At 60.8% G+C, this 24,395-nt stretch overlaps 3 protein-coding genes across 7 annotated transcripts in view; 1 reads left to right on the forward strand and 2 right to left on the reverse strand.

The window, feature by feature from the left end:
• Window positions 1–425: 425 nt before the first annotated feature.
• TMEM269 (transmembrane protein 269) lies at window positions 426–4,141 on the reverse strand. 3 transcript variants are annotated; one of them, XM_063417228.1, is made up of 7 exons: window positions 3,752–4,141; window positions 2,839–2,880; window positions 2,312–2,459; window positions 1,312–1,409; window positions 1,078–1,221; window positions 807–1,007; window positions 426–729 (listed from the first exon to the last, which is right to left on the reverse strand). In XM_063417228.1, exons 1-7 carry the CDS (start codon window positions 3,774–3,776, stop codon window positions 620–622), a joined length of 768 nt encoding a protein of 255 aa, XP_063273298.1. In that variant the 5' UTR covers window positions 3,777–4,141; the 3' UTR covers window positions 426–619. The 3 variants fall into 3 exon arrangements, with proteins under 3 accessions (XP_063273298.1, XP_063273297.1, XP_063273295.1); XM_063417227.1 differs by lacking the exon at window positions 2,839–2,880; XM_063417225.1 differs by lacking the exons at window positions 2,839–2,880; window positions 3,752–4,141 and having other exon boundaries at window positions 2,312–2,759.
• A 1,839-nt stretch (window positions 4,142–5,980) lies between these two features.
• CELA3B (chymotrypsin like elastase 3B) lies at window positions 5,981–9,961 on the reverse strand. The gene is made up of 8 exons (XM_063417331.1): window positions 9,769–9,961; window positions 9,615–9,691; window positions 9,433–9,530; window positions 8,263–8,397; window positions 8,048–8,184; window positions 7,250–7,395; window positions 7,019–7,171; window positions 5,981–6,065 (listed from the first exon to the last, which is right to left on the reverse strand). Exons 1-8 carry the CDS (start codon window positions 9,809–9,811, stop codon window positions 6,048–6,050), a joined length of 807 nt encoding a protein of 268 aa, XP_063273401.1. The 5' UTR covers window positions 9,812–9,961; the 3' UTR covers window positions 5,981–6,047.
• Window positions 9,962–12,488: 2,527 nt separating this feature from the next.
• Window positions 12,489–24,395, forward strand: part of HSPG2 (heparan sulfate proteoglycan 2) — a 40,706-nt gene continuing 28,799 nt past the window's right edge. For 2 of the 3 annotated variants that reach the window (XM_063417519.1, XM_063417520.1), the window contains exons 1-12: window positions 12,543–12,617; window positions 17,518–17,647; window positions 18,477–18,560; window positions 18,990–19,099; window positions 19,186–19,244; window positions 19,833–19,993; window positions 20,200–20,325; window positions 20,883–21,125; window positions 22,275–22,394; window positions 22,482–22,613; window positions 23,532–23,676; window positions 24,230–24,378. In XM_063417519.1, coding sequence (XP_063273589.1) covers window positions 12,558–12,617; window positions 17,518–17,647; window positions 18,477–18,560; window positions 18,990–19,099; window positions 19,186–19,244; window positions 19,833–19,993; window positions 20,200–20,325; window positions 20,883–21,125; window positions 22,275–22,394; window positions 22,482–22,613; window positions 23,532–23,676; window positions 24,230–24,378 — 1,519 coding nt within the window. In that variant the 5' untranslated portion in view covers window positions 12,543–12,557. Of the gene's footprint in view, window positions 12,618–17,517; window positions 17,648–18,476; window positions 18,561–18,989; window positions 19,100–19,185; window positions 19,245–19,832; window positions 19,994–20,199; window positions 20,326–20,882; window positions 21,126–22,274; window positions 22,395–22,481; window positions 22,614–23,531; window positions 23,677–24,229; window positions 24,379–24,395 lie in introns of all 3 variants that reach the window. The other variant, XM_063417518.1, reaches the window with a different exon arrangement.

A 24,395-nucleotide genomic window follows, 5' to 3' on the forward strand; every position in this document is an offset into this window, starting at 1 on the left:
ACCCACACCCTCTGTGCTCCAGCCGCCGCTGTCCGGCAGCCTCCGGCTTTCCAGAGACTTTAGATCAAGTCCTGCTTCCCCCCTTTCCCTGCCCCAGCGGTGTCGCACTGAGGGGGTGAAAATAATCCACATTTGGGATGACATTGCAGCCACAGATTAAGTGGTAAATTCCAAACCGTTCCCAGTGAATCCCGTTGGAAACCTTCTGGAAGTTTGATCAGCATCTTCCTCCACCCACCCAGGGAGGGCCTTCCTCATTTTTGGAGTGTGAACGTCCCTTTGTAATGAATTCCCACTGGGCAGTGTGAGCGATCCCTAAACTTCAGTTTCCTGTGCAGAGAAGGGCTTGGGGGTGTCTTGTCAGGGCTAAATATCCTGTTTCCAAGGATTTGGAGGTCTCTGCTGTTGGTGTGGGGGGATGGGGATTCCCTCATCCCACCGAAAGGATAGGGATTTTGGGGCTTCCCTAAAGTTGAGCCTTTCTCTGTTTTTACCTTAGCAGGCTCCTTCTGCCACCTGCATTCAGTGGGAAGAGTGAAGGGAGGAAGCAGCACCCGGAGCAAGGACGAAGAGGATAAGAATGAGGATGAGGAAGGCTTTACTAGGCTCTAGGGAGGGCTCAGGGCTTGCAGCTCCAGAGGGCGAAAGGGAAGACGATGTAGGATGTAGCCCAGGCCAGGCAATAAACCGCAGCCACTGCCGTCGGTGCCAGCAGGACAGCCACCACCCCTACAGAACAGGAGAATCTTTGGGAATCTGCTCTTCCTCCCCCCACACCATCCTGAGAGGGTTAGCCCCATCCTTACCTCCAGCATAAACCAGTTTCTTCCAGAGCTCTGACTCCAGCACCCTGTCGTGGGGGTAGAAGCCGCAGTCGGCCATGAACAGGATCATGGCAGCTGCAGCGACGCGGAGCAGGGCCACGTGTCCCCCAGTGAGCAGGAAGGTGCTGGCCAGCAGCGCCGAGGCGTAGGGGCAGGGCAGCCCCCGGTAGGTGAAGGGGATCCCTGTGGGGTGACAGGAGTTCAATGTGGGGGGCAAAACCCCGAACGGTCGACCCCCAGGGGCTCATCTTACCACTGGAGAAGAAGCAGAGGCGGGCAAAGACGGCCAGCACGTAGGCGAGGGTCAGCAGCCCCCCCAGCACACCCTGGGGCTGCAGCAGCAGTGCCGTGCCAAGCCCGAACGTGGTGAAATCGGCAAAGTCATCCAGCTTGGCACCTGTGGGGGCAGCGAGGAGCAGGTGCCAGGTGGGCACCGGACACAGGGGATGCCCCGCGGGTCACCGCTGGGCCAGGGGGACACACTCACCCAGCGCTGAGCAGGCGTCGAGCTGCCGGGCCACAGCCCCGTCGGCCAGATCCAGCAGGAAGCCCAGGAGCAGCAGCCAGCAGGAGTACTGGTATTGCCTGGGGGGAGAAACCCCACTTTTCAGCCCCTGTTCCCCTCTGTTTCTCCCCATTTCTCCCTTGTTTACCCCATCTATTTCCAGCCACCAGGTTGGCCAGAAAGAGCAGAGCTGGGATGACCCTTACTTTGCAAACTACTTTTTCTTTTTTTTTTTTTTTTCTTTTTTTTTTTTTTCTTTTTTTTTTTTTTTTCTTTTTTTTTCCCCAGTTCCCCTTTTTCCCTTTCCCACTTACCTTGGATGGACTTCAGAGGTTGCCTATGGAAGGAGCAGATCCAGGGTGAACCCCCACTTCCCAACTCTTTCAACCACACTTATACATTTTTCACCCTAATTCCTCCTTTTTCATCACATTTCCCTCAATTTCCAGAAAAACTCGGGTGACCCCCACTTCTCAACCCTCTTTTTCACCCCTTTTCAGCCCATTTCCTCCATTTTCCCCCCCTCATCTATAGATGCTGCAGAGGCCCAAGGTGAGGAGCCTTTGACTGTGGAGAGAGCCAAACCACCATGTCCCTCACTTCTCATTCTCCTTTTCCCCTGCCATTCCCCAGTTTTTCCAGCAAAACAGGGCTGCCCCTCACTTTCCTACCTAATTTTCACCCTATTTCCATCTTTCCTAGCCCCCCTTTCCCCCTTTTTCCAGCAAACCACTTTCTACCATCTCTGCCCTCCCATTTCCCCCTTTTTTCCAAAAAAACCAGGGTGACCCCCACTTCTGTGCATCCTTTTCACCATATGTCCTCTCTTTTTATCCTGTTTCCCCTTTTTGTTCCCCACCTACTGATGCGGCAGAGGCTGGAGGGGAGCCTGGCCAACAGCTTGGCCACAGAGGGAGCACAGCCAGGGTGACCCCTACTCCCCAGCCCCATTTTTCATCCGATTTTTCCCAGTTTTCCCCACCTGTTGACGCTGCAGAGGATGGAGGAAAGCCCAGCCAGGAGGTTGGCCACGGAGAGCCCGTTGGCCGCGTTTTTCCGGAGGAATTCCAGTGCCCGTCCTCGTCCCGCTTGCTCGCTCAGCACCAGCTTCTTGGTGGACTGGAAAATACCTACAACCCCCCACTGTGTTCCAACAAGGGAGGGGCTGCAGCCCCCCCAAAACATAGCAGGTTGGTGCAGGGGTTCCCCCTCCTCAAACCAAAATCCCCCAAAATCTGTTTAGGAAGCAGCAGGGGATTGATTTGTGCAAGCTCTGCTGCTGAGCTCCCCACCGGTGGCCAAAAATGGAATAAAAGAGGCCAAAAATGGAATAAAAGAGGCCAAAAAAGCAAATAAATGAATAAAAGAACCATAAAACATAATAAAATAAAGATAAATTAAGCCAAACCCAAGCTTAGACTAAAAGCCAACCCCGGTTTAAGCTCTATGGATCTTATATACCTATCGGGCTAAGCTTTAGGGAAAGAATTTAAGGGTCCTGTCCTTTGCCCCCCGCCTTTGCCGTGTCCCAAAGCCAGGCAGATCCTTCATCTGAAAGAAAACAGGACGTCAGAGCAAGACAAACCCCCCGAGCCCCCTCAGAGCCCCCCCCCCCCCGAGCTGCTCCGCGCGGGCTCATCGGCGCAGTGCCACCAGAACAGCTCCCCAGGTGGGAGAACCAGCGAGAACCGCAGGAGAGCTGAGGTGCCGGGGGTCGGCGGCTCCGAGCGCCGCGGCGAGAGCGACCTTTGGACACCGCGCCCGGAGCCGCCGGCACAGGCTGAGCCGGGAAAATCCCCCCTGAGCCCCGGACCGGCACTCCTGCTTTCACCGGAACCAGGGATTTTTGGGGGGTCTGAGGCTGTGCTGGGTGCTATGCGCCACCTTTATCCCTTAATTTGGGGTGAGTTTGGGGTCTTCAAAAGCTAAATTTTGGGATTTGGGGATTTGCCTTCCCTTCCCAGCGCCAGGCAGGATCGGGGCCCTGGGAATGTTCCGGAGCTGTCGCAGCACCGGATCCAAGCACCTGTGAGCGTCACAGCAGCCGGGCACTGCCGGGGCTCCCAAACTCGCCCGTCCTTCTCGCCCCAAAATCAAAGTGCCGGCATGGGAGGGAATTCCTTAGCCCTGAACCGCTCCCGCTGCTTTTATCACTACTTCGAGGGAAAAGCAAGGAGATTTTGGTTCTTCCCAGGTGCCCCAGGGGATTGTGCCCCCAGGGATATCTCATCACCCCCCAAGGCACCGGGAAAAGGCTCAGCCACAGGCAGTGCAGAGTTAACCTATTGGGGACGGCAATTCATGTATTTTACAGTTTTCTGCCCTGATGACCCTAATTTATCTACTAACCCCCGACAAATGATGATTTTTAGGGATGGGGACACCTCGCAACGGGGCCGAGTGGCATCCAGGTGACACTTACCGACCGGCGGTGACACCATCCACATGGCAGCGGCGGCTGTGGCAGCAGTGACAGTGACGCCCCGGTGAGGGGAAACTGAGGCAGGGGCCGCTCCGTGGGGCTCCGCGCGGTGCCGCGTTATATAAGGAAAAGCCTCTCCGGCTGAGTCACCCGGCGGGGGTGGGTCCGGCCAGAGGCCACGGACACGGACACGGGGGGTTCGCAGCCGCTTGGCACCACCGGCGAGGGAGGAGCTGCCCCGGGGGGCCAGGGGGCCATGCCAGGCTCGCGGTGCCCCTGCCAGCCTCCCAGCGCCCCTGCCAGCCTCCCAGGGCCCACGCCAGGCTCACAGCACCGGTGCCAGGCTTGCAGTGCTTGTGCCAACCCTGCAGCGCCGGTGCCAGGCTCACAGCTTCCATGCCCAGCCACAGCGCTGCTGCCAGGCTTGCAGCACCCATGTTGCACTGATATCACCTGTATCACAGCACGGCACACACACAGCACGGGTGTCACACTGATAACACCTGTACAGGCTTACAGCACGCTTGTCACTCTGGTAACACCTGGATCAGTCTCACAGCACCAATTCCAGGCTCACTCCTCACCTTCTCCAGGTGTGGACCACCCATGCCCATGCTCACAGTACCTTTGCCAGCCTTGTAACCCTTTTGGCAAGCTTGTACCACCCACACCCAGCTCACAGCACCCATCCCACACTCCAGCACCCATCCCACACCCACAGCACCCATCCCACACTCCAGCACCCATCCCACACTCGTGGAACACATGCCAGGCTCTCAGAGCCCATCCCAGGACTGCACCATCCGTGCCAGGCTCACAGCACCCATATCCTGCTCACAGAACCCCTGGCAGGCTCACAGTACTCACATCATGCTTTGTATTGCCCAGGGCAGTCTTACAGCACCCATCCCTCTCTCACAGCACCCATCCCATGCCCACAGCACCCATCCCACATTCACAGCACCCATGCCAGGCTCACGGGACCTCTGCCCGGCATGTACCCCCTGTATCACAGTGCTCACGCCATGCTTGTAGCACCCGTGGTAGCCTCACAGCATCCACACCAGTACCATGACAGCCACACCAGTCCCACAGCCCCACACAAGTCCCACAGCCCGACACTAGCCCTCTGTCACTGCCACACTCCTGTTCCTGCACCCCACTGCCACCCCAGAGTGGCTGCACACCAAAGGTGTCACCATCCAGTGCTGTCCTGCCAACAATTCACGCCAATGGCACCAGGGCCACGGCTGGTGCCCCCCCACCCTCATGCCCTGTGCTGGGCTGGGTCACCTTTTCCGCCACTCTGGGTGTCTGCCAGGTGGCCCCAACTTGTGCAAGGGTGTCACGAGTTGGGGGAGCTCAGCCTCCCCCTCCCCTGGAGCAAAGGGCCGGTGATAGTGAGGGGCTGCCGGGGCAGGCGACACCAGGGCCACCACCGGGAGAGCAAAGGTCCCCAAGAACATGGTGACAAGGGGCCCATAAAACTTATACAGCCCTAGTGCTGGAATTTTCCACCCAGATCGTATCAGGAATTGGGGGGTGCTGCAGCACCCCTGGTAGTGGTGTCCCTGGATGGGGGGGGAGGGCCCTGGGGTGCCCCGTTGGGGGGTCCCAGGGTGCTGGTCATGGCGGGGGCGCCGGTGAAAGGGCTCTTTGTTCGCTGGTCACGCGCTGGTGCCGGCGGTTGCAAAGCGACAGCCAGGCCAGGAGGGCCACGGTCATGGGCATCCAGCCCTGGGGCACCCCAAGGGGGCTGTCCTGCAGCCTCGGGGGGGGCCAGCCCTGTGGGGGGACAGGATGTCACTGGGTGCCTGTCACCATGGCACTGGGACCATTCCTGTGTCCTCAGGGCACCCAGAGCCACTTCACTGATGTGTCTTGGGGTGCCTTTGGCAGCAGGGTGCCCATGCCCATGGCACAGGGCACTTTGGGGTGCTTGGCGCTGTGTCACCTGAATGTCTGAGGCTACCCATTCCCACGGCACCTGGATACCCATCCCTATGGGATCTGGATGCCTGAGAGTGCCATCTTCATGGCATCTGGGCACCTGTGTGTACCCATCCCTGTGGTGTCTGGGCACCAGTGTCTATCCCCATTGTGTCTGAGTATCTCTGGGTGTCCACTCCCATGACACTGGGCACATCTGGGTGCTTCCAGTTCTATCCACTGGTAATGGTGCAGCCCCTGCTGCCCCCAGACCCCTCTCCAGCACAGGGACACACTGGTGCCAGCTGTTGATGATTTATTTGCCTAGTGCCAGGCTGGGGGGTCGATGACAAGCATGCTGCCACGCTCAGTTGTCTCTCATGGTCTGGAAGGGAGAAGCTCCTAAGACAGGAGGACAGGAACCCCAACACCCTGACCCCCCAACACTCTAATAACCCAACAACCTGGCACCCCGTCACCTCAGAACTATGTCATCCCAACGCCTCAAGAGCCTGACACACCACTGCCCAGCCCCTCGGCTCCCCAGCAGCCCAGAGCCCTGGTACCCTATTACCCTGGCACCCCAGCACTCCAATGCCCCAGCATCCCTGAGTCCTGGTACACTTACATTACGTCATCCTGGCACCCCAGTATTCTGATACACCAGTTCCGTAGCACCCCAGCACCCTGACACCTCAATTCCCTGGCACCCCAGAACCCAGCACCCTGGTACACTGTCCTGGCAGCCCAGCAACCTGGCACCTCAGAGACCTGGTGCCATGGTGCCCTGACTCCCTACCTCTGCCCCCATTGTCCTGGCATCCCAGCAATTCAGAGCTCTTTTTCCTCAGCTCCATGATACCCAAGCACCCTGGTGCTGTGGCACATCTATGCCCTGGCACTTTGGCACCCCACTCTCCTGACACCCAGCAGCCTGGTACCCTGGCACTCCAGGATCCCAGCACCCCAGAGCCCTTTTACCATGGCAATGTGGCACTGTGACACCTGGTACCTCAGCACCATGGCACACTGACAGCCCCATCCTCTGGTACCCTAGCATCAGAGCACCCCAACAACCTCGTACACCAATACCATAGCACCCCAGCAGCCCAGCAGCCTGTCCCTTTTTCCCACTGGTGCCCTGGTACCCCACCATCCCAGAGCCCTGGTACCCCATTGCCCTGGCATCCAGCACTCTGATGTGGCATCCCAATTCCCCAGCACCATGGTACCCAAGTTCCCTGTCATCTTGACCCCATGATATCCCAATTCTCTGGCACCCTTGCACCCTGACAACCCAATATCCCATTCCCTGCCACCCTGGCAGCCTGTGTCCACCTCTGCAATCCAGTCCTCGAAGGCAGACACTCGGGTGAACACAGTGGGTTTCTTGGCAGCATTGCAGCCCAGGGCCGACACGAAGCTGGCAATGCCATGGACCTCCCAGGTCCCATCCTCAGCCTGGCAGTTCAGGGGGCCCCCAGAGTCGCCCTGAGGTGTGGGATGAGGCAGGGTCAGCACTACAGAGGGCCTGGGATGTGCCCCCCTCCGTCCCGGCGCAGTACCCACATTGCATCCAGCCTTCTCAGCACCGCCGGCACAGATCATGGTTTGGCGGATTGCCAGGGCCCCCCACCAGTCGGGCTGGGTGCAGTGCTCATAGTCCACCACAGGCAGCTCTGCCTGCTGCAGCCGGTCCGGCAGTGACCCCCCAGCTGTGGGATCAAAGCACCCCAGGGTCTGCCCATGGCTCTCCATCCCATATCCATCACCCATCCATCCATCCACCATCCATCCATCCATCCATCCATCCATCCATCCATCCATCCATCCATCCATCCATCCATCCATCCATCCATCCATCCATCCATTCTTCCATCCATTCTTCCATCCTTCCATCCCCCCATCCCTCCAACCCTCCCTCCACCTCCCCATTCATCTCCCCATGTGTTCCTCTATCCCTCCACCCAACCCTCCTTTACCTCCCCATCCCGTTATCCATTCAATCATCTCCCCAACCATCCTGCCCTCCATCTCCCCACCCATCCCCATCTATCAATCCTCTGTCCATCCCCTATGTCCAACCAATTCTCAGTCATCCATCATCCCCTCCCTTCATCTCCCCAACCATTTCCCCATATATCCCTCCAACCCTCCACCATCCCTCCATCCATCCCTACACCCACCTCCCCAACCATCTCCCCAGCCATCCTTCCAGTTCCCCATCCATCCCCCATTTTTCCATCCCCCAGCCCTCCCCCCATCTTCCCACCCATTTCCCCATATATTCCTCCATGCCTCCACCCAGCTCCCCGCCCATCCCTCTGTGTCCGCCGGCCTCTGCTCCCCTCCCGCTCCCAGACGCACTGGTGAGCCGTCCCCAGCCGCTGAGCACGCAGGGGTACCCGTTGGGCAGGATGGAGCCTGCGGGCGGCAGCCGCCCCACCTGCACCTCCGCCGAGAGCGCGGCCGGGCGCTGCAGCTTCATCAGGGCGATGTCATTGCTGCGCATGGAGACACGGGTCAGAGGGGCGGCCGGGGGGGGGGCACGGCGCCCCCAGCCCCCCAGGGACCCCGCTCACCCGCAGGCCGCGCAGAAGCTGAGCCACTTGGGGTGCACAAAGATGTCATCGGAGTTGACGGGGATGCGCTGCTCGGGGCCCTCCCCGGCGCTCATGTCGTACTCGCCCAGCACCACCTGGTACTTGCGGGATTTGCTGGCAGGAAAGGGGGAGGTCAGCGGGTGCAGCCCTCCCTCAACATCCCTCCTGCACCCAGGACCCTTTCACGCAGCCAAAGGCTCTGCCCTGCACCCTAAATCCCCTCCCTGCACCTCTGCATGCACCAAACCGCGACCCAAATCCACCTCTCTGCACCCTGAACTCCAACTTCTCTTCACCTAAACCTCTTCCTGCACCCAAACCCCCTGCCTGCACCCTGAACCCTCTCTCTGCACCTCCCCATGCACCCACCCTGCGCCCGAACTCACTCCCTGCCCTCTGAGTTCCCGCCCTGCTGTGATCCTGCCCTGCTGTCATCTCTGCACCCACTTTGCACTTTTCACCCCATCCATGCACTCCTTCCACACATGTGGCAACCCCTCTCTGCACCCTGAATGCCCTCCCTGCTCCTAGAACTCCGTCTTGCACTCAGGACTCCTTCCCTGCACCCCACTGCATCCCTCCTGTACCCAGGACGCTCCTGTACCACCATGAACCTTCTCCATGTACCCATCCCTGTGCTCTTGCATTCCCCTGCACCCCTCCTGCACCTCAGCACCCACCTGCACTCTCCATGCTCTGTCCCTGCACCTCCCAGCACCCTGCACCCTTCTGCATCCATCCCTGCACTGCAGCACCCATCCCTGCACCCCATATCCCCTCCTTCACCCATCCCTGTACCTTGCACGCCTCCTGCAGCCCTTCTGTGCTCCCTTGCACCCTGAACTCCCACTACACCCACCTCTCTTACACCCTTCCCTGCACCCCCATGAGCCCCTCTGCACCCCTCCTGTACTGACTCCAGCACCCTGCACCCCTCCATGCACCCATCCTTGCACTCTGAGGCCCTTCTGCCCTCCCTCCTGCACCATCCTCGCACCCCAAACCCACCCCTGTATCCAACACCCATTTCTATACCCCAATACCCATCTCTGCACCCCTCATCCCTTCCATGCAGCTCTCTGCACAGATCCCTGCATCCCAGCGCCCTCCCTGTAGCCCTCCTGCAACCCCCAGCCCCGGTGCCCTCACGAGATGCAGTGCGCGGCCGTCATCACCCAGTTGGCAGCGATCAAGGTGCCCCCGCAGGTGTGGTGGAAGGTGCCGTCCCGCTCGTACTGCAGCGAGATCTGGTGGGGGGAGACACCGCTGGGTGCCACCGTCCCCCCACATGGTTGCCACTGCCCCATGCCCCTATGCCCCAGTGCCCTCACCTGCCAGGGCCAGCTGTAGGGCTCCGCATCTTGCCCATTGACCACCCGGGAGTCCGGCAGCACCGCGGCGTGAACACCTGCAGGACACGGCACCGTCACCCACTGGGCACCTGCCTGAGCCTGGGGACACGGAGGGAGTCAAGGGACACCTCACCGCCGGCCACCAGCAGCAGGACGAGGCTCAGCATTGCAGCCATGGCTCAAGTGTGGCTGTCCAGGGCACTCGCCGGCCTTAAATCCCCGCCAGTATCGGGAGCACCCAAGGGCACCCCTGGGAATGGGCACCCGGTGCCCACCTGGGTCTTGGTGGAGGGGATTAAACATTAACCTTGGCCTTGGAGGGACGTGGCACTGGCACCTGGCAAATCTTGTACAGATCCCAAACCCCCTTGTCCCTGCTGGTCCCTACTGCCTCTGTACCCCGTGTGTACCCCTAGAGTGCCCCATGCTCCTCCAGGCCTTCTGGGCCCCCAGTGCCCCCCATAGTCCCTCTAACTGCACCTGTGCCCCCCTTAGCCCTGATAACCCAAACCCTGTGCCCTCCATAGTGCCTACACCTCTCTGTGTGCCCCATAGTCCTTACAATTACCCCAGTGCCCCCCACAGCCCCCACAGTCACCTCTGTGCCTCCCAGAGCCCTTACAACCCCCTGTACCCTCATAGTCACCAAAACCACCCTGTGCCTCCCATAGTCCCCATATTCCCTGTGCCCCTGGTGGCCTCCTCAGGCCCCTCTTGCCCCCATAATATCCCTCTCCACCCCCTGGCCCTAGAGCCCCCAAGCCCCTATGACAAGCCCTCTCTCTCCATATTCCCTGTGTGCCTTTGGTGTGCCCATATGGCTCCTATAGCCTTCACGGGTTCAGTGCCCCGTATATCCTCTCCTCTTGGACCCTCATAGCTCCTACAAGCATCCCAGGTGCCCTCCATAGTCTTCATGCCCCTGGTGTCCCCATATGGCCCCTATTGCCCCTATGGACTATATAGCCCCATTTATCCCTCCTCCCAGACCCCATAGTACTTACAACTACCCCTGTGCCCCCACAGCCCCCCTAATAACCCCTACTTGCCCCATAGCCCCTTTCAACAAGCCTTGTGCCCCCCATATCCCCCACACAGCCCCTGTGGCCTCCACATACACCCCCTCCCAAGCCTGTAGCCCCTGTGCCCCCCCCATATCCTATGCCTCTGGTAGCCCACTCTGAACCCCCTGACCCTCATATATAACCCTGTCCCAGAACCCATAGCCCTTATAATCACCCCCTAGACTATAAACCCCTGTGCCCTCATAGCCTCCCATATCTGCCATGCTCCTTGTGTTCCCCATATACCCTCTGTATTGTCCTGTGCCCCAATAACTCCCACAGCCCCCCTGTGCCCCTATAGCACCTCCATATCACTTTATGTTCCTAATGCCCCCCACAGACCCTATAAACCTCAGTGTCCATATATTCTCTCAACCTCCCAGGCTCTAGAGCCCCCCTATGCCCCCACAGTCCCCTCTCTACCCCACATCGCTGGTACCCCCATAGCTTCCTCCACGCCCCGTCATAGTTCCTATAACTCCTTTGTGCTCCCATAGCCCCCACACTCCCCGCTACTCACAGAGTCCCTATAACCCCGCCATGTCCCCCATTGCTCCCAAACTTCCTCACGTTCCTGGGGGACTGTGGGGTCCCCACGCACCCCAGAACCCTTGTGGAAGTTCCCACAGGAGTCCTCCATGCCTCTCCAGTGTCCCTACACAGCTCCGTGACCCTGTAGAGGTTCCCAGAGGTGACCCCAGTGTCCCCATAGAAGTTCCCAGGGTGTCCCAAGGTGTTCCCATGCACTCCCTTGTCATGTAAAAGGTCCCAGAGGTGACTCCCATGTTGCCCCGTGTCCTCATAACAGTTCCTACAGCTGCTCCAGTCTGCCCATGTCATCTGGCAACTGGCCAGAGGTGCCCCCCATGTCCCCACACACCCCTGTGTCCCTGTAAATGTTCCTACAGATGCTCCATGATGCTCTGCACCCCGTGTTCCTGTAAAAATTCCCAGGGGTGCACCCCCATTCTCCCCCCCCACCTGTGTTCCCATAAAGTTCCCAGTAGTGCCCCACGGTGTCCCCACACACTCCCGTGTCCCTGTGTGAATTCCCACAGCCCCGTGGTGTCCCCCTTGCACCCACACGTCCAGAGGTTTCCATATGTTTGCAGAGGTGACCACCCATGTACCCCCATGTCCCCACGCACCCTCATGCCCTCCTAGAAGTTCCCAGGGGTGTCCCCCCGTGTCCCATACACCCCATGTGCCAGTATGAGGTCTCAGAGTTGCCCCCTGTGTCCCCCCGTGTCCCTACAAAGTTCCCAAGGGTGTCCTCCCGTATCCCACGGTGTCCCGGCGCCCCAGGGTGTACCCCTGTCTCCCCCTGGTGTCCCTGCAAGAGTTCCCAGGGGTGTCACCCTATGTCCTCATACACCCCGTGTCCCAATGCAAATTTGCAGAGTTGTTCCCCTTGTCCTCGCCGTCTCCCTGTAAACGTTCCCAGGGATGTCCGGTGTCCCAGGGCAAGATCCCAGAGTTGTCCCACGGTGTCCCTGCATCCCCCGTGTATCCCCCATGTATCTATCCCTCGTGTCCCAGGGCTGTCCCACATATCCCCGTGTCCCAGTGCGGGTTCCCAGGGCTGTCCCACGGTGTCCCTGCGCCCCGTCTGTGCCCTCGTGCCCCCCGGTGTCCCTGTGTAAGTTCCCCGGGGTGTCCCACAGCGCCCCGACGCCCCCGCGTGTCCCCACTGACGCTCCCCCCGCCGTGTCCCCCGTGTCCTCCGTGTCCCCCGTGGGCGCGCGCTCCGTGGCCCCGCCCCGCGGGTCGGGGGGGCCGAGGGGGGCGGGGCGGCTCCGGGGCGGCGGCGCGACCGCAGCGGAGCGAGCGGAGCGATCTCGGCGGGGCCCGGAGCGCGATGGGGCGGCGGGGCCCGGCGGCGCTGGGGACTCTGCTGCTGCTGGGGGCTCTCCTGGTGGTGAGTGGGGCCGGGGGCGCACGGGATTGGGGTCCCCTCGCCGAGCTGGGAGGTCCCGTAAAGGAGTTGGGGGCCCCGGAGTTGGGGTCCCGCGAAGGAGTTGGGGACCTCTGAAGGATTTGGAGTACCTGAAGGGAGCTGGGGTCTCTACCCACGGACTTGGGGTCTCTTAAAGGAGTTGAGGTCCCTTGCAGGAATTGGAGTCCCCCGACGGAGCCGGAATCCCCGAAAGGAGTCAGGGTCCCGGGAGTTGGACTTCCTTGTAGTTGGGGTCCCCTACAAGAGTTGGGGTCCGCGGAGCGAGAATTCCATAGAGCAGTTGTGAGCCCTCTTTTATTGGGGGGGGATTCTTTTATGTGCTTGGGGTCCTTAAAGGAGTTGGGGTCCCCACACGGTTTGGGGATCCCTTAAAAGACTTGGGTGCCACGGAGTTAGGGTCCCCTGAAGGAGCTGGGATCCCCTAGAAGAGTTCGGACCCCCCTCCCGGAGTTGGAGATCCTTGTAGGAGTTGGGGTCCCCCACGTAGTTTGTGTCTCTTGAAGGATTTGGGGACCCTTGAGGGAGTTGGGGTCCCCTGAATGAGTTGGAGGAGTTGTGCTCTGCCTGAAGGGAATCGGGGTCCCCCGCAGCGCAGGAGTCCCCAGCATGGTGCTCTGGCCAGTCAGGGAATCGGGGTGTCCCTCCACGTGTGCAGAGGGAGTGCGGGGATCCCAGGGTTATCACAGAATTGGGGTCCCCCAGGACATTAAGGAGATGTGGGGGTCCCTGTTCCTTAAGGGATTGGGGTGTCCCCCCCTGTACCAGGAAATCTCTGGCACCCTGCCCCCTCCCTAAGGGACTGGGGGTCCCCCCCCCCTCGTACCAGAGTCACGTGGAGGCACCAGGGCCCACCCTGTCCCATCTAGGAATTGCAGTGTCCCTCCAAAGGAGAGGTGAGGTCCCTCTCCCCATGCCTGGTCCCATGTGGAATGGGGTGTGTGGGGTCCCTCTGCCTGTCTTCTGTGGGACTTGAGATCCCCTAGGGACTGGGGGTACATAGGGTCACCCGTCCCTACAGCCCTGTGGAACTTGGGTCCCCATGACCTCCATGTAGAGGCCCCAGTCGGGGGGGTTCTCATCACCTCACCCTATTTCTTTGGGGAATTGGGGTCCCCCGTGACCCCAGAGTGGGGATGGTTCCCATCACCCCATAAAGCCATCCATGGTGGTCCAACCCCCTCCTCGCCTCCACACCCCGCCGTGGGTGGGGGTCACTTATAGGGCTCATCCTGCTTTTGGGGTGCCCCCCTACCCCATCCGCACCCCACCCCATCCCCCGCCCCAGCTAAATTTAAAGGGTGGTGGTGGCGCTGGTCACCCTAAAAATAACCGTCCCAAAATACCCCCGGGGGGGGGGCGCTGCGTCTGGGGTGCCCCTGGGGGGATCCCCACCCTGCTGGGGGCAGTGGGGTAGGGGGTGACACCTCTGGGTGCCGCCCGGGGAGGTGCAGGGGGGATTGCGCCGTGGGGCTGTGCACTCCCGACCTACAGGGGGGTCCCTCAGTGGAGTGCGGGGGTGATGGCGAGATGGGGGGGGGAGGCGAGGTTGGAGGGGGGCAGGGGGTGGTTTGGGGTTGGGCGGGTGCCCGGGGTGGAGAACAGAGGGGGCCTTGTGCTCGGGGCCATGCTGGCAGCGCGGCCCCCCCCGCTTTCCGTGGGGCTCCCACCCACGTCTGAGGGGGACTGGCGGGGACAAAGGGGGAGATCCCCACGTTACAATCCCCCGTCCCCCATTCTGCTGAGGCACGGGGGAGGATTTGCAGACCGAGCACCCCGATAAGCCCCCCTGGCCGGGATGCTGGGCCGTGCATCCCCCTACAAACACGGAGAGGGTTCCCACGCGGCCCACGGACGGGGTTTGGCGTGGGGTGAGGCACGGGGGTGCCACTCCCAAGGATTGCAAAGAGTTAATTTGGTGGGGGGGAAGGGGAGGGCGAAGCAGGAATGTGCGATAAGATCACCCTGCCCGGGGGAAAGGGCTGGGGAAGGGGGGGACACCCCACGCACACCCTCCCTGCGTGCAAGCGCGCTCTTGCACACTCGTGTGCCCGGGGCACGCAATGAGGGGGGGCACAACCAAGGCCGCTTTTGGGGGCCCCGTGCTGCTGGGGAGGCTCGTGTCATATCTGGGGCCACGTGGGGGCATTTGGGGACACCTCGGGGCATTTGGGGCTACCTGGGGGCATATGGGGCTGCCTGGGGGTACTCGGGGGCACTTGGGGACTCTCCGGGCCCGCCGCGCACATGGGCTCTCGCCTTCGGCTCTTTCCCATCACCAAAGATGGCCCGGCTGGGATGAGGAGGAGGAGGAAGCGGGGGGAGGAAGGTCAGCTCAGACGCTGGGTCCTTGCCAGGACTCCTGGGTTTCCCCCTCGCTATCAAAACCCGACATTCCCTCAAAAAGTCTTGTTATACCGCAGAAAAATTACTCCCCCAAAAAATCCCTCCAAAAATCTGTCTATCCCTCCCCAAAAACTCTATCTCCACCTCCATAGTCATCTCCCCCTCAACTCTTTTCCTCTCAAAAAACCCCTTATTCCTTCCTCTAAAAATCCATTTTCCCCCCCAAAGCCCATCAACCCCGCACAACTCACCTCCACTCTCCAAAACCCATCTCCCTCCCCAAAAACCCATCATTCCCGCACCAATCTCCCCCTCGAAAATTAATCACCCCCCCCCCCAAAAAAAAGTCTCCCCTCCAAAACCTATTTACCCCCAAAACGTCCAGATCGCCCCCCCCAGTCCAAGCCCTTTCGGGATAAATTAGGCAATGCCAGCAGGGAGGAATGCAAGGGAGGGAGGGGGGAGGGGAGACACATATTTGGGGCCCCCCTGCCTGCCTGGCTGTGGCTTTGCCCCCGCAGCTGTTTCACCCCCAAATCCCGGGGGCGGTGGGGGGTGGGGGGGGGGGGAAGCGGGGGAGAGCAGCTGCCTCTGCCCCCCCTGGGACAAGCATCCCACCAGCTGTGCTGGCAGCCCCCTCAAATCCTGGGGTGACCCCCATCTCCCCAAACTGAGGGCGGCTCAGTCCTTGGGGACTCCCGCGAGGGGGGAGGAGGGTTTTTTAAGGGGGCAAACACCTTTTAATATGACCTTGGGGGAACAATAAGCAGGGGGGGGGGCTGCTATTAATAACCCCCCCGGTTATTATTCTTGTGCTGCGTCACCTCCTCTTCCTCACCCGGAGGAATTAACGGGGGGGGGGGGCACATCCAGATTTGGGGGCCGCTTCAAGATTTGAGGAGCCACATCCAGATTTTAGTGGCGGAACATCCAAACTGGCGGGGGCAGACATTCAAATTGGCGGGGGACACCCAAATAGGAGGATTTGAGATGTTCCCCCATCTGGGTGCAGTTTGGAAGTGGGAGGTGGGTAGGGTGGTGCTTCCTCAACCTTCTCTTCCTCGCCCCCCTTCCCCCCACTTTTCCCCAGGGTGCGGGGCAGGATTTGGGCCGGGGAGTGGAAAATGTGAGCGGCGGCTGGGCCGTGGCGTCCGGCCGGGCGCGGTGCCCCGGCGGCAGCGGGGGGGACCCGGGTGTCCGGGGGGGACCCAGGCGTCCGGGGGTGCGGGGCCGTGGCGTGGAGAGGCTTCCGGTAACCGGAGAGGGGGATTGTCCCCAACCCTGCTCGGACACCGCCGGACACCCGACACGCAGCTGCCTTTCCGCCGGCCGGGCTGGGGCTGCGGCGCCGGGGCTGAGCACGGCCAGGCTCGCTGCACGGCTGAAGGACGTGGTGGCAGAGACCCCACACACTCGGTGCGTGTGTGTGGGTGTGGGGGCTGAGCAGCCATGTATGGGGACAATGGCACAGCACCACATGCTGGATACTCGTGTGGGGATGTGGGGGTCTGAGCACCCACACGCTCAGTGCACACGTGGGGAGCAGCAGAGGCCTCCCCAAGCACACTCGGCCCCGTGCCTCAGTTTCCCCTTGCATGGGGGCTGGGCTGACACCCATGAGGGGCGTCCCCAGACAGACCCCTTGGGGTGTTGGGTCCTCCCATCTGTGCTCCGTGTGCCCCACTGCGTCCCCCCGTTGTCCCCCCGTGTTCCCCCCATGTCCCGTCCCCCCCCAGCGCCGGCCTAATCCCCCGGCGCTTGTTTGCACAGCAAAGTGCTGCTGCAACGGATTCCTGCCGGGGCCGGGGCGGGGGCACCAGTGGCGCTGCACACGCGTGTGCACGGACCTGTGGGCACTGGTAAACACCTAGCTGGGGCACATGCATGTGTCAGGGCACAGGTGTGGCGGTGCCAGTGTTTGTGCACCGTTGGTGACTGCCGTGGTGTGAACTCACACACATCCCCACATCAGTGCACATGTGTGGTGGTGCAAACGTGTGTGCACAGCCAGGTGTGGACATGCCTTTGCACTGACAAAGTGTGCAAATGCGTATGCACAGCCACGTGTCAGTGTGCACACACCCCTGTGACAGGACACGTATGTGGCAGTGCACACACATGCACTGGTGCAAGCGTGCACACGTCTCTGTGTCAGTTCCTGCGTGTGGCAGTGTGCACGTGTCCCCGTGTCACTGAACAACCTGTCCCTGTGTTAGTGCACACGTGGAGCAGTGTAAACGTGTGCACACACTTCCTGTGTTGCTGCACACGTGTGTGCACACCGGGCTCCCTGACACATGCCCCGTGCCTACACACGTCTTGGTGCTAGTGGTCCCGATGCTGGTAGGTGCAGGAATGCGGAGGGTGTGTGATGAGCTCATCCCGCTCCCTCTTCCCGGTGACGCCACCACATAGCCACGTGCCCCCACCCCTGTCCCCCCCCCGGGGTGACGTGGCTGGGCACCCGTGAGGCCGTGTCCCACGGGCGGCCCCATCCCATGGTGGCCCCATCCCCCAGGTCACTGGCGGCGCCCGCGTCTGGGCCGACGCCTTCCCTGAGGACACCGTGGCCGATCACGTTGGGGACACACGGGGACGGCGCTACTACCGGCACCTCTCAGATGATGAGGACCTGGTGGCATCTGGAGGTGAGGGGACCAGGGTGGGTGGGTCCTGATGCCACCCTGTGTGCCACTTGGGGATGGCACTGGGACCTGGTGGTAAGGTGGCACTGGGTGGGTCGGTGCCACCAGGGGTGGGAGTCACTGGTTGGATCTCTCCATGGGTGGACGTGACATGAATGGGTGTCACCAGGGGGAGGGTGTTACCATCAGTTGTTGCCATCGTGGGTGCCACTCGCTCAACTGTCCCCATTGCAGATGGGAAATGGACCTGATGGCATCCAGCACTAAGGTGGCACAGGGTATGTAGGTGCCACCCTGGATGCTGCTTGCACTGTCCATGTTGTAGTCGCCACTTGGACCTGGTGGCATCTGGTGATAAGGTGGCACTAGGTGGGTGGATATCACTGTGAGCGAGTGCCACTTGTGCTGTCCCCATCACAGATGCCACCAGGATTTGGCAGCAGCTGGTGGCAGGGTGGCACTGAGTAGATGAGCATCACCGTGGGTGAATGTCACCATGAGTGGGTGTCACCATGGGAAGATACCACCCTGCGTACTCCCATGTTGTCCCCAGGGCAGGTGGCACCAGGACCTGGCAGCATCTGGCAGTAAAGTGTCACCAAGTGGTTGCTACCATGCATGTGTGTCACCAGGGGAGTGTGTTGCACATGTGGATGCCCCCCTGGTGCCACCACATTGTCCTCATTGTGGATGGCACTGGGATCTGGTGGCATTTGGTGGCAAATGTGTCACTGGGTGCCACCATGAGTGGGTGGGTGTCACCGTGGGTGGGTATCCACACATGTGGGGGTCCCCGTGGGCGGGTTCCACCCTCACACTGTGTCCACGGCAGATGGCAGCGGGGAGGATGGCAGTGGTGTTCCCTGGCCACCGACAGTGATGACCCTGGCTCCCAGCAGCGGGCTGGCACCCACCGGTAAGGGGACACTGTGGATGGCACCTGGCCCCAGGCTGATCCCCGCTGGCACCGCTCTCAACCTCTGTCTCCTCTTCATGCTCCTCCTCCTCTTCCTCTTCCTCCTCCTTCTCCCTGGGGGCAGTGCCCGGCCCCCGCCCCGCGCCCGCGGGCATTGTGGTGGCCGAGCCCGAGGACGACCCCCTGATCAGTAAGTGACACTTTTTGGGCACCCCTCTTTGCTGCACCCCTACTTTTCTTCTATGCTTCATTGGGTGGGATCCCAATCACTGGGGGGGACACAGCTGGGGAGAGGAGGAACCTCTGGATGAGGGGGGAAGTCACAGCTGGGTGAGGGTCACAGGGGGGGATTTTTTGGATGTGCAGGTGCCACCCCCCTCCCCCAGTCTTGGCATCCCATCCCCTAACTTTGGCACCCCTTGCCCCCAGTTTATTTCCGGGCGCTGGTGAACTTCACCCGCAGCATCGACTACAGCTCCCAGCTGGAGGACCCCGATTCCGAGGAATTTCGGGAGATCTCCGAGGCCGTGGTAGATACGGTGAGGACTGGGAGGACTCAGGGTTGCTGGGGGTGGAGGGCACCCAAGGGACCATCCTGACCCCCTCATTTTCTGCCCCTTAACAGCTGGAGTCAGAGTATTACAAAGTGCCTGGGGAGCAGGTGGTCAGCGTGGTCTTCATCAAGTAAGTGGAGGGGCCTTCAGAGCTTTGTGGGCTTGGTGGAGTCTAGAGGGGCTTGGAGGGTTTAGGGGGGCAGAGGGTTTTGGTGGAGCAGGGGGGCCGGGAAGTCATCTGGCTAGATTGTGGGATACAAATGAGAAGGTTTTGGGGTGCAGCAAGGAGCTTTTAGAAGTGCAGAGAGGTTTTGGGGATGATGGAGATGTTTGGAGGTGATGGACTCAGATTGGAAGTGAAGAGGATGTTTTGGGGTGGAATGAGGGGCTTTTGGGGGGCAATGAGGAAGTTTTGGGGTGGAATGAGGGGCTTTTGGGAGGAGAGAGGTTTTGTGGGTGTTGGGATGGATTGGAGGTGATAGGAATGGTTTGGGGTTGCAAATGGGGGCTTTTGGGGTGCAATGAGGACATTTCAGGGTGCTGTGAGGAGCTTTTGGGAGTGCAGGGAGTTTTTGGGGTGACTGAGACATTTGGAGGTGACAGGGTGGATTGGAGGTGTGGAGAATTTCTTGGGGTGCAGTGTGGACACTTTGGAGGCTCAGGGCTGATTTGAGGGTGCAGTTTGGCTATTTTGGAGTGCTGACCCCTTGTCCCCCAGGCAGCTGGATGGGGATGTGTTCGTGGAGCTGGATGTGGGCTCAGAGGGGAACGGGGACGAAGCGCAGCTTGGGGGGGTCCTGCGGGACCTGTTGGCCAGCGGCTCCATCGCCTCCTACCTCACCTCCCCCCAGGGCTTCCAGTTCCGTCGCCTGGGAACAGGTGAGCCCGGGAGGGGCTTTGAGGGGAGTCTGAGGGGCTTTTGGGGTGCTCTGGAGTGATTTGGGGCCAAGGGGCTCAGAGCAGTACATCCCAAACCATGTTATTCTGCTGGCTCTCACGTGCTGGTGTGTATTGACCCCAGCTAAATTCAGGTGTGGGGTGTTTTGGGGTGACCCCCTGACCACGTGCCCCCTCCCCGGCCGCAGTGACCCCCCAGCCACGCGCTTGCACCGTGGGGGAGTTCTCCTGTGGGAGTGGGGAGTGCGTGGCCGTGGAATATCGCTGCGACCGCCGACCCGACTGCCGCGACGCCTCCGATGAGGAGGGATGTGGTGAGGCAGCTCGGCACCCCTGGAACCTCCTCTGTCCCCATGAACCTCCCTGCCCCCCATTCCCCACCCCATGGCCCTGTCACTCCCCCTCTGCACCCCCTTTCCTGCCTATAATCCTTCTATACCTCCTCCTGCACCCCTACTTCCCCCTTTAACCCCCCCTGCACTATATTTTACCCCTACACCCCCATAAACATTCCCTGCAACCCCTTTTTCCCATATACCCCCTTATACTCCACGGTGTCCTCATTTTCCCCCAACTCCCCTGCATCCCATAAACACTTCCCAGATCCTCTTTTCCCTGGTATACCCCTCTAGACCACTCTGCATCCCCATTTCTCACTTTAATCCCCCTGCACTCCTATTTTATTCCTATGCCCCTATAAACACTCCTCACACCCCTTTCCCCCATCTGTAACCCCTCTGCACCCTATTTTGCCCCTACACCCCCCCATAAACCCCCCTTGCACTCCTCCCCTCCAACCCCACCCAAGCCCTCCCTCCTCACCTCCATTCCTCCTGGGTGCCTCCATAACCCCCCTTTTATCTGCCCCCAGAGTCCCCGCCACGGCCACCCCCCAGCACCGCCCGCACGGCCACCACGCGCCCGCTGAGCACCATCCCCGCAGGCACCACGCCAGCATCCCCCCTCCGCCCCTTCACCCCACGTCCCCCAAAAACAGTGGCTGGAGGATGCCAGGGGGGTGAGGCCGCCTGCAGGGATGGGCGCTGCATCCCCCGGGATTACCTGTGCGACGGAGAGCGCGACTGTGCCGACGGCTCCGACGAGGATGCCTGCGGTGGGTCCTGAGGGATGGTGAGGCTTTGGGGGGGCTCTGCCTGGACTTCAGCAAAGCCTTGGACGCTGTCTGCCATGGCAAACTCCTGGAAAAGCCGTCAGTCCATGGCTTGGGCAGTTTCACTCTGTGCTGGGCTAGGCACTGGCTGATGGCTGGGCCCAGAGAGTGCTGGGAGATGGTGCAGTCGGTGTCTGGTAACCTGGTGTGTCCCGCAGGGATCAGTGTTGGGCCCAGTCCTGTTCAATATCTTTACTGATGACCTGGGTGAGGGCATTGAGATCCGCACCAAGCTGGGTGCAAGTGTGGACCTCCTGCAGGGTAGGGCACTGCAGAGAGACCTGGACAGGCTGGGTCCAAGGGATGAATCCAAAGATGTGAGGTTTAACAAGACCCAGTGCCAGATCCTGAATTTTTGTCACAACAACCCCTGCATTGCTACCAGCTGGGAACAGAGTGGCTGGACAATGGTCAGGCAGAAAGGGACCTGGAGCTGCTGATGGACAGCAGCGGCACATAAGACAGCTGTGCCCAGGTGGCCAAGAAGGCAAATGGCACCTGGCCTGGATCAGGTATGATGTGGCCAACAGGAGCAGGGAGGTCATTCTTCTCCTGTACTTGGCACTTGTGAAGCTGCACCTCGAGTGCTGTGTCCAGTTCTGGGCCCTGCAATTTAGGAATGGTGGAGCATGTCCAGGGAAGGGCAGCAAGGCTGGTGAAAGGTCTGGAATACAAGTCCTCTGAGGAGCAGCTGAAGGAGCTGGGAGGTCTCACCCTGGAGAAAAGGAAGTTAAGGGGAGCCTTACCACTCTACAGCTCCCTAACAGGAGGGTGCATCCAGGTGGGGGTTTAGCTCTACTCCCAGAGAACTAGGAAGAGGATGAGAGGACTCAGCCCTAAGGCATGCAGGAGAGGTTTAGGCTGGACATTAGGAAGAAGATTACACAGAAAGAGTGACTGGGCATTGGGCAGGGCTGCCCAGGGAGGTGGTGGAGTCACCGTCCCAGGAAGTATTTAAGGGAAGCCTGAATGTAGCACTCGGTGCTATGGTCTGGGTGACAAGATGGTGTTGGGTCATCAGTGATCTCAAAGGTCCTTTCTAGCCTAACTGATACTGGAATTCTGGGTGCTGACTTGCCCCATGCCCCCCAGGCACCCCGTCCCCCTGCGAGCCCAACGAGTTCAAGTGTGACAACGGGCACTGCGCCCTCAAGCTCTGGCGCTGCGACGGCGAGAATGACTGCGGGGACGGCTCCGACGAGAGCGACTGCCGTGAGTCTGGGGGCTTGGGGACGCCTGTGGGGACATGGGCACACAGCTGACACAGCTGCATGAGGTCACTGCTGTGACCTCCTGCAGCCACCAAGGCGCCTGGTGCAGCATGTGGACCGGCGGAGTTCCGATGCGTGTCCAGTGGGAGCTGCATCCGAGCCAGCTACCAGTGCGACAGGGAGCCCGACTGTCCTGACCGCAGCGACGAGGTTGGATGTGGTGAGTGACACCGGACGGGACAGCTCGTCAGGGAGGGGACATGGGCACCACGACTGGGCTGGGGGTGCTGTGCCAGGGGTGCTGTGCCAGGGATGCTGTGATATGTGGGGGCATGTGGTGCTGTAGCAAAAGCTGTCCTTGGGATATAGGGCTGGGGATGCTGGGACTGAGCTGTGCCAGGAACCCTTTGCTGTGACACCAGGCTGGGGACACTGCCCAGGTACCTTGTGCCATAGCCCAGGGCTGGGGACATGGTGTCATGGTACCAGTCTGGTGACACTGTGCTTGGGGACATTGTGACATGGCACTGGGCTTGGGACTCGGTGCCTGAGCCACACCCAGTGCCACAGCACCATACTGAGACACTGTGTCCAGGTCCCCGTGCTGTGGCACGGTGCTGGCCGCTACACTGGGCACCCTATTCCCAGGCAGTGCCACACTGGGAAGCCTGTGCCATGGCACCAGGCTGGGGACCCTGTGCTGGAAGCTTGCCCCCAGACAGTGCCATGCTGGGGACATGTAACAGAACCATGCTGGGTATCACACTGGGAACTCTGTCCCCAATTTGGACTGGTGACATGGTGCCAAAGAGCCTGTCCCTGGGTGGGTCTAGGGTGATGGTGACTGTGTCCCCATCTTCCAGTGGTGCCACACAGAGCAGATGGTACCAGTGGTGGTGACAATGACAGGGCAGTGGCAGTGTCCCAGTTTCCTGGGGTGCCAGCGGGATAGGTGGTGCCAATGGTAGTGGCGGTCCAGAGTGACAGGAGTGACAGTGGCAGTGCCCTTGACACCTGAGGTGGGTGGTGACTGCGCCAGTGACAATGGGGTGGTGGTGGCAGTGTCCCTGTCCACCAGGGGTGCCGTGTGGTGTGGGTGGTGCCAGTGGTGGTGACAATGACTGGGTGGCGGTGGCAGTGCCCCCACAGGTGGTGACGCTGCCGCGAGAGTCGGTGAGAGCGGTGCCAGGCCAGACCATCACCTTCACCTGTGTAGCCACAGGTGTCCCCACCCCCATCGTCACCTGGCGCCTGAACTGGGGACACACCCCCAGCAGCCACAGGTGGGCGGGGCCGGGCCGGGGCCTAAGGGGTGATGGTTGCGGATTGGGGAAGGGGCGTGGCTTGCCGTGGGAGGAACTTGTGATTGGGTGTGGTCTGCGAGGGGAGGAGCTTTCATTGGGGTGGGACCTGTCTGGGCGGGGTTTGTTTGGGGGCTGAGGTGTTGGGGCGGGTCTGGGGGCGGGGCTTGCGTGCAGGGTGTGGACTGAATGGGCGGGGGTTTGGTAAGTGGGCGGGGATACCAGCCAGGTGTATCTGTGGTGGGCGGGTTTTGTCAATGGGAGGAGCTTGCAGCTGGGGCGGGGCCTGGGTGTAGGCCAGTCATGCAGAGGGAATGGGCTCCTGTGCTGGGGCTGGGCACTGAGTGTGTGGGGCGCTGGGTGTACCGGGTGTGTGGGGCGCTGGGTGTGCCGGATGTGTGGGGCACAGGTATATTGTGTGTGCAGAGCACCAGGTGTGTCAGGTGCTGCGTGTGCTGGGCACGGGGTGTGTGCGGCTCCCAGGTGTGGTGGGCTCCACTTCTGCCAGGCTCTGGGTAGCAAATGTGCCTCACAGGGTGTCAATCGTGAGTGAGGCTGGGCAGGGCACCCTGACTATCCGGGACGTGAAGGAAGCTGATCAAGGTGCCTACACTTGCGAAGCCATCAACACCCTGGGCATGGTGTTCGGCATCCCTGACAGCATCCTCACCGTCACCCGCCCTGGTGAGCGCACCTCCCCC

The sequence above is a fragment of the Prinia subflava genome, chromosome 21 (assembly GCF_021018805.1).
Source record: "Prinia subflava isolate CZ2003 ecotype Zambia chromosome 21, Cam_Psub_1.2, whole genome shotgun sequence".
In the NCBI taxonomy this organism is placed as follows: domain Eukaryota; kingdom Metazoa; phylum Chordata; class Aves; order Passeriformes; family Cisticolidae; genus Prinia; species Prinia subflava.

Bases quoted from the DNA above. Each gene is read 5' to 3' on its own strand.
- TMEM269 (XM_063417228.1), bottom strand. From the start codon at position 3,776: ATGTGGATGGTGTCACCGCCGGTCG. The intron at 1,008-1,077 runs GTAAGATGAGCC...GTCACCCCACAG, and splicing joins CCTCTGCTTCTTCTCCAGTG to GGATCCCCTTCACCTACCGG. The intron at 730-806 runs GTAAGGATGGGG...CCTGTTCTGTAG, and splicing joins GAAACTGGTTTATGCTGGAG to GGGTGGTGGCTGTCCTGCTG.
- CELA3B (XM_063417331.1), bottom strand. From the start codon at position 9,811: ATGGCTGCAATGCTGAGCCTCGTCCTGCTGCTGGTGGCCGGCG. The intron at 9,692-9,768 runs GTGAGGTGTCCC...CGTGTCCTGCAG, and splicing joins CCTGCTGCTGGTGGCCGGCG to GTGTTCACGCCGCGGTGCTG. The intron at 7,172-7,249 runs GTGGGTACTGCG...CCCACACCTCAG, and splicing joins CTGAGAAGGCTGGATGCAAT to GGCGACTCTGGGGGCCCCCT.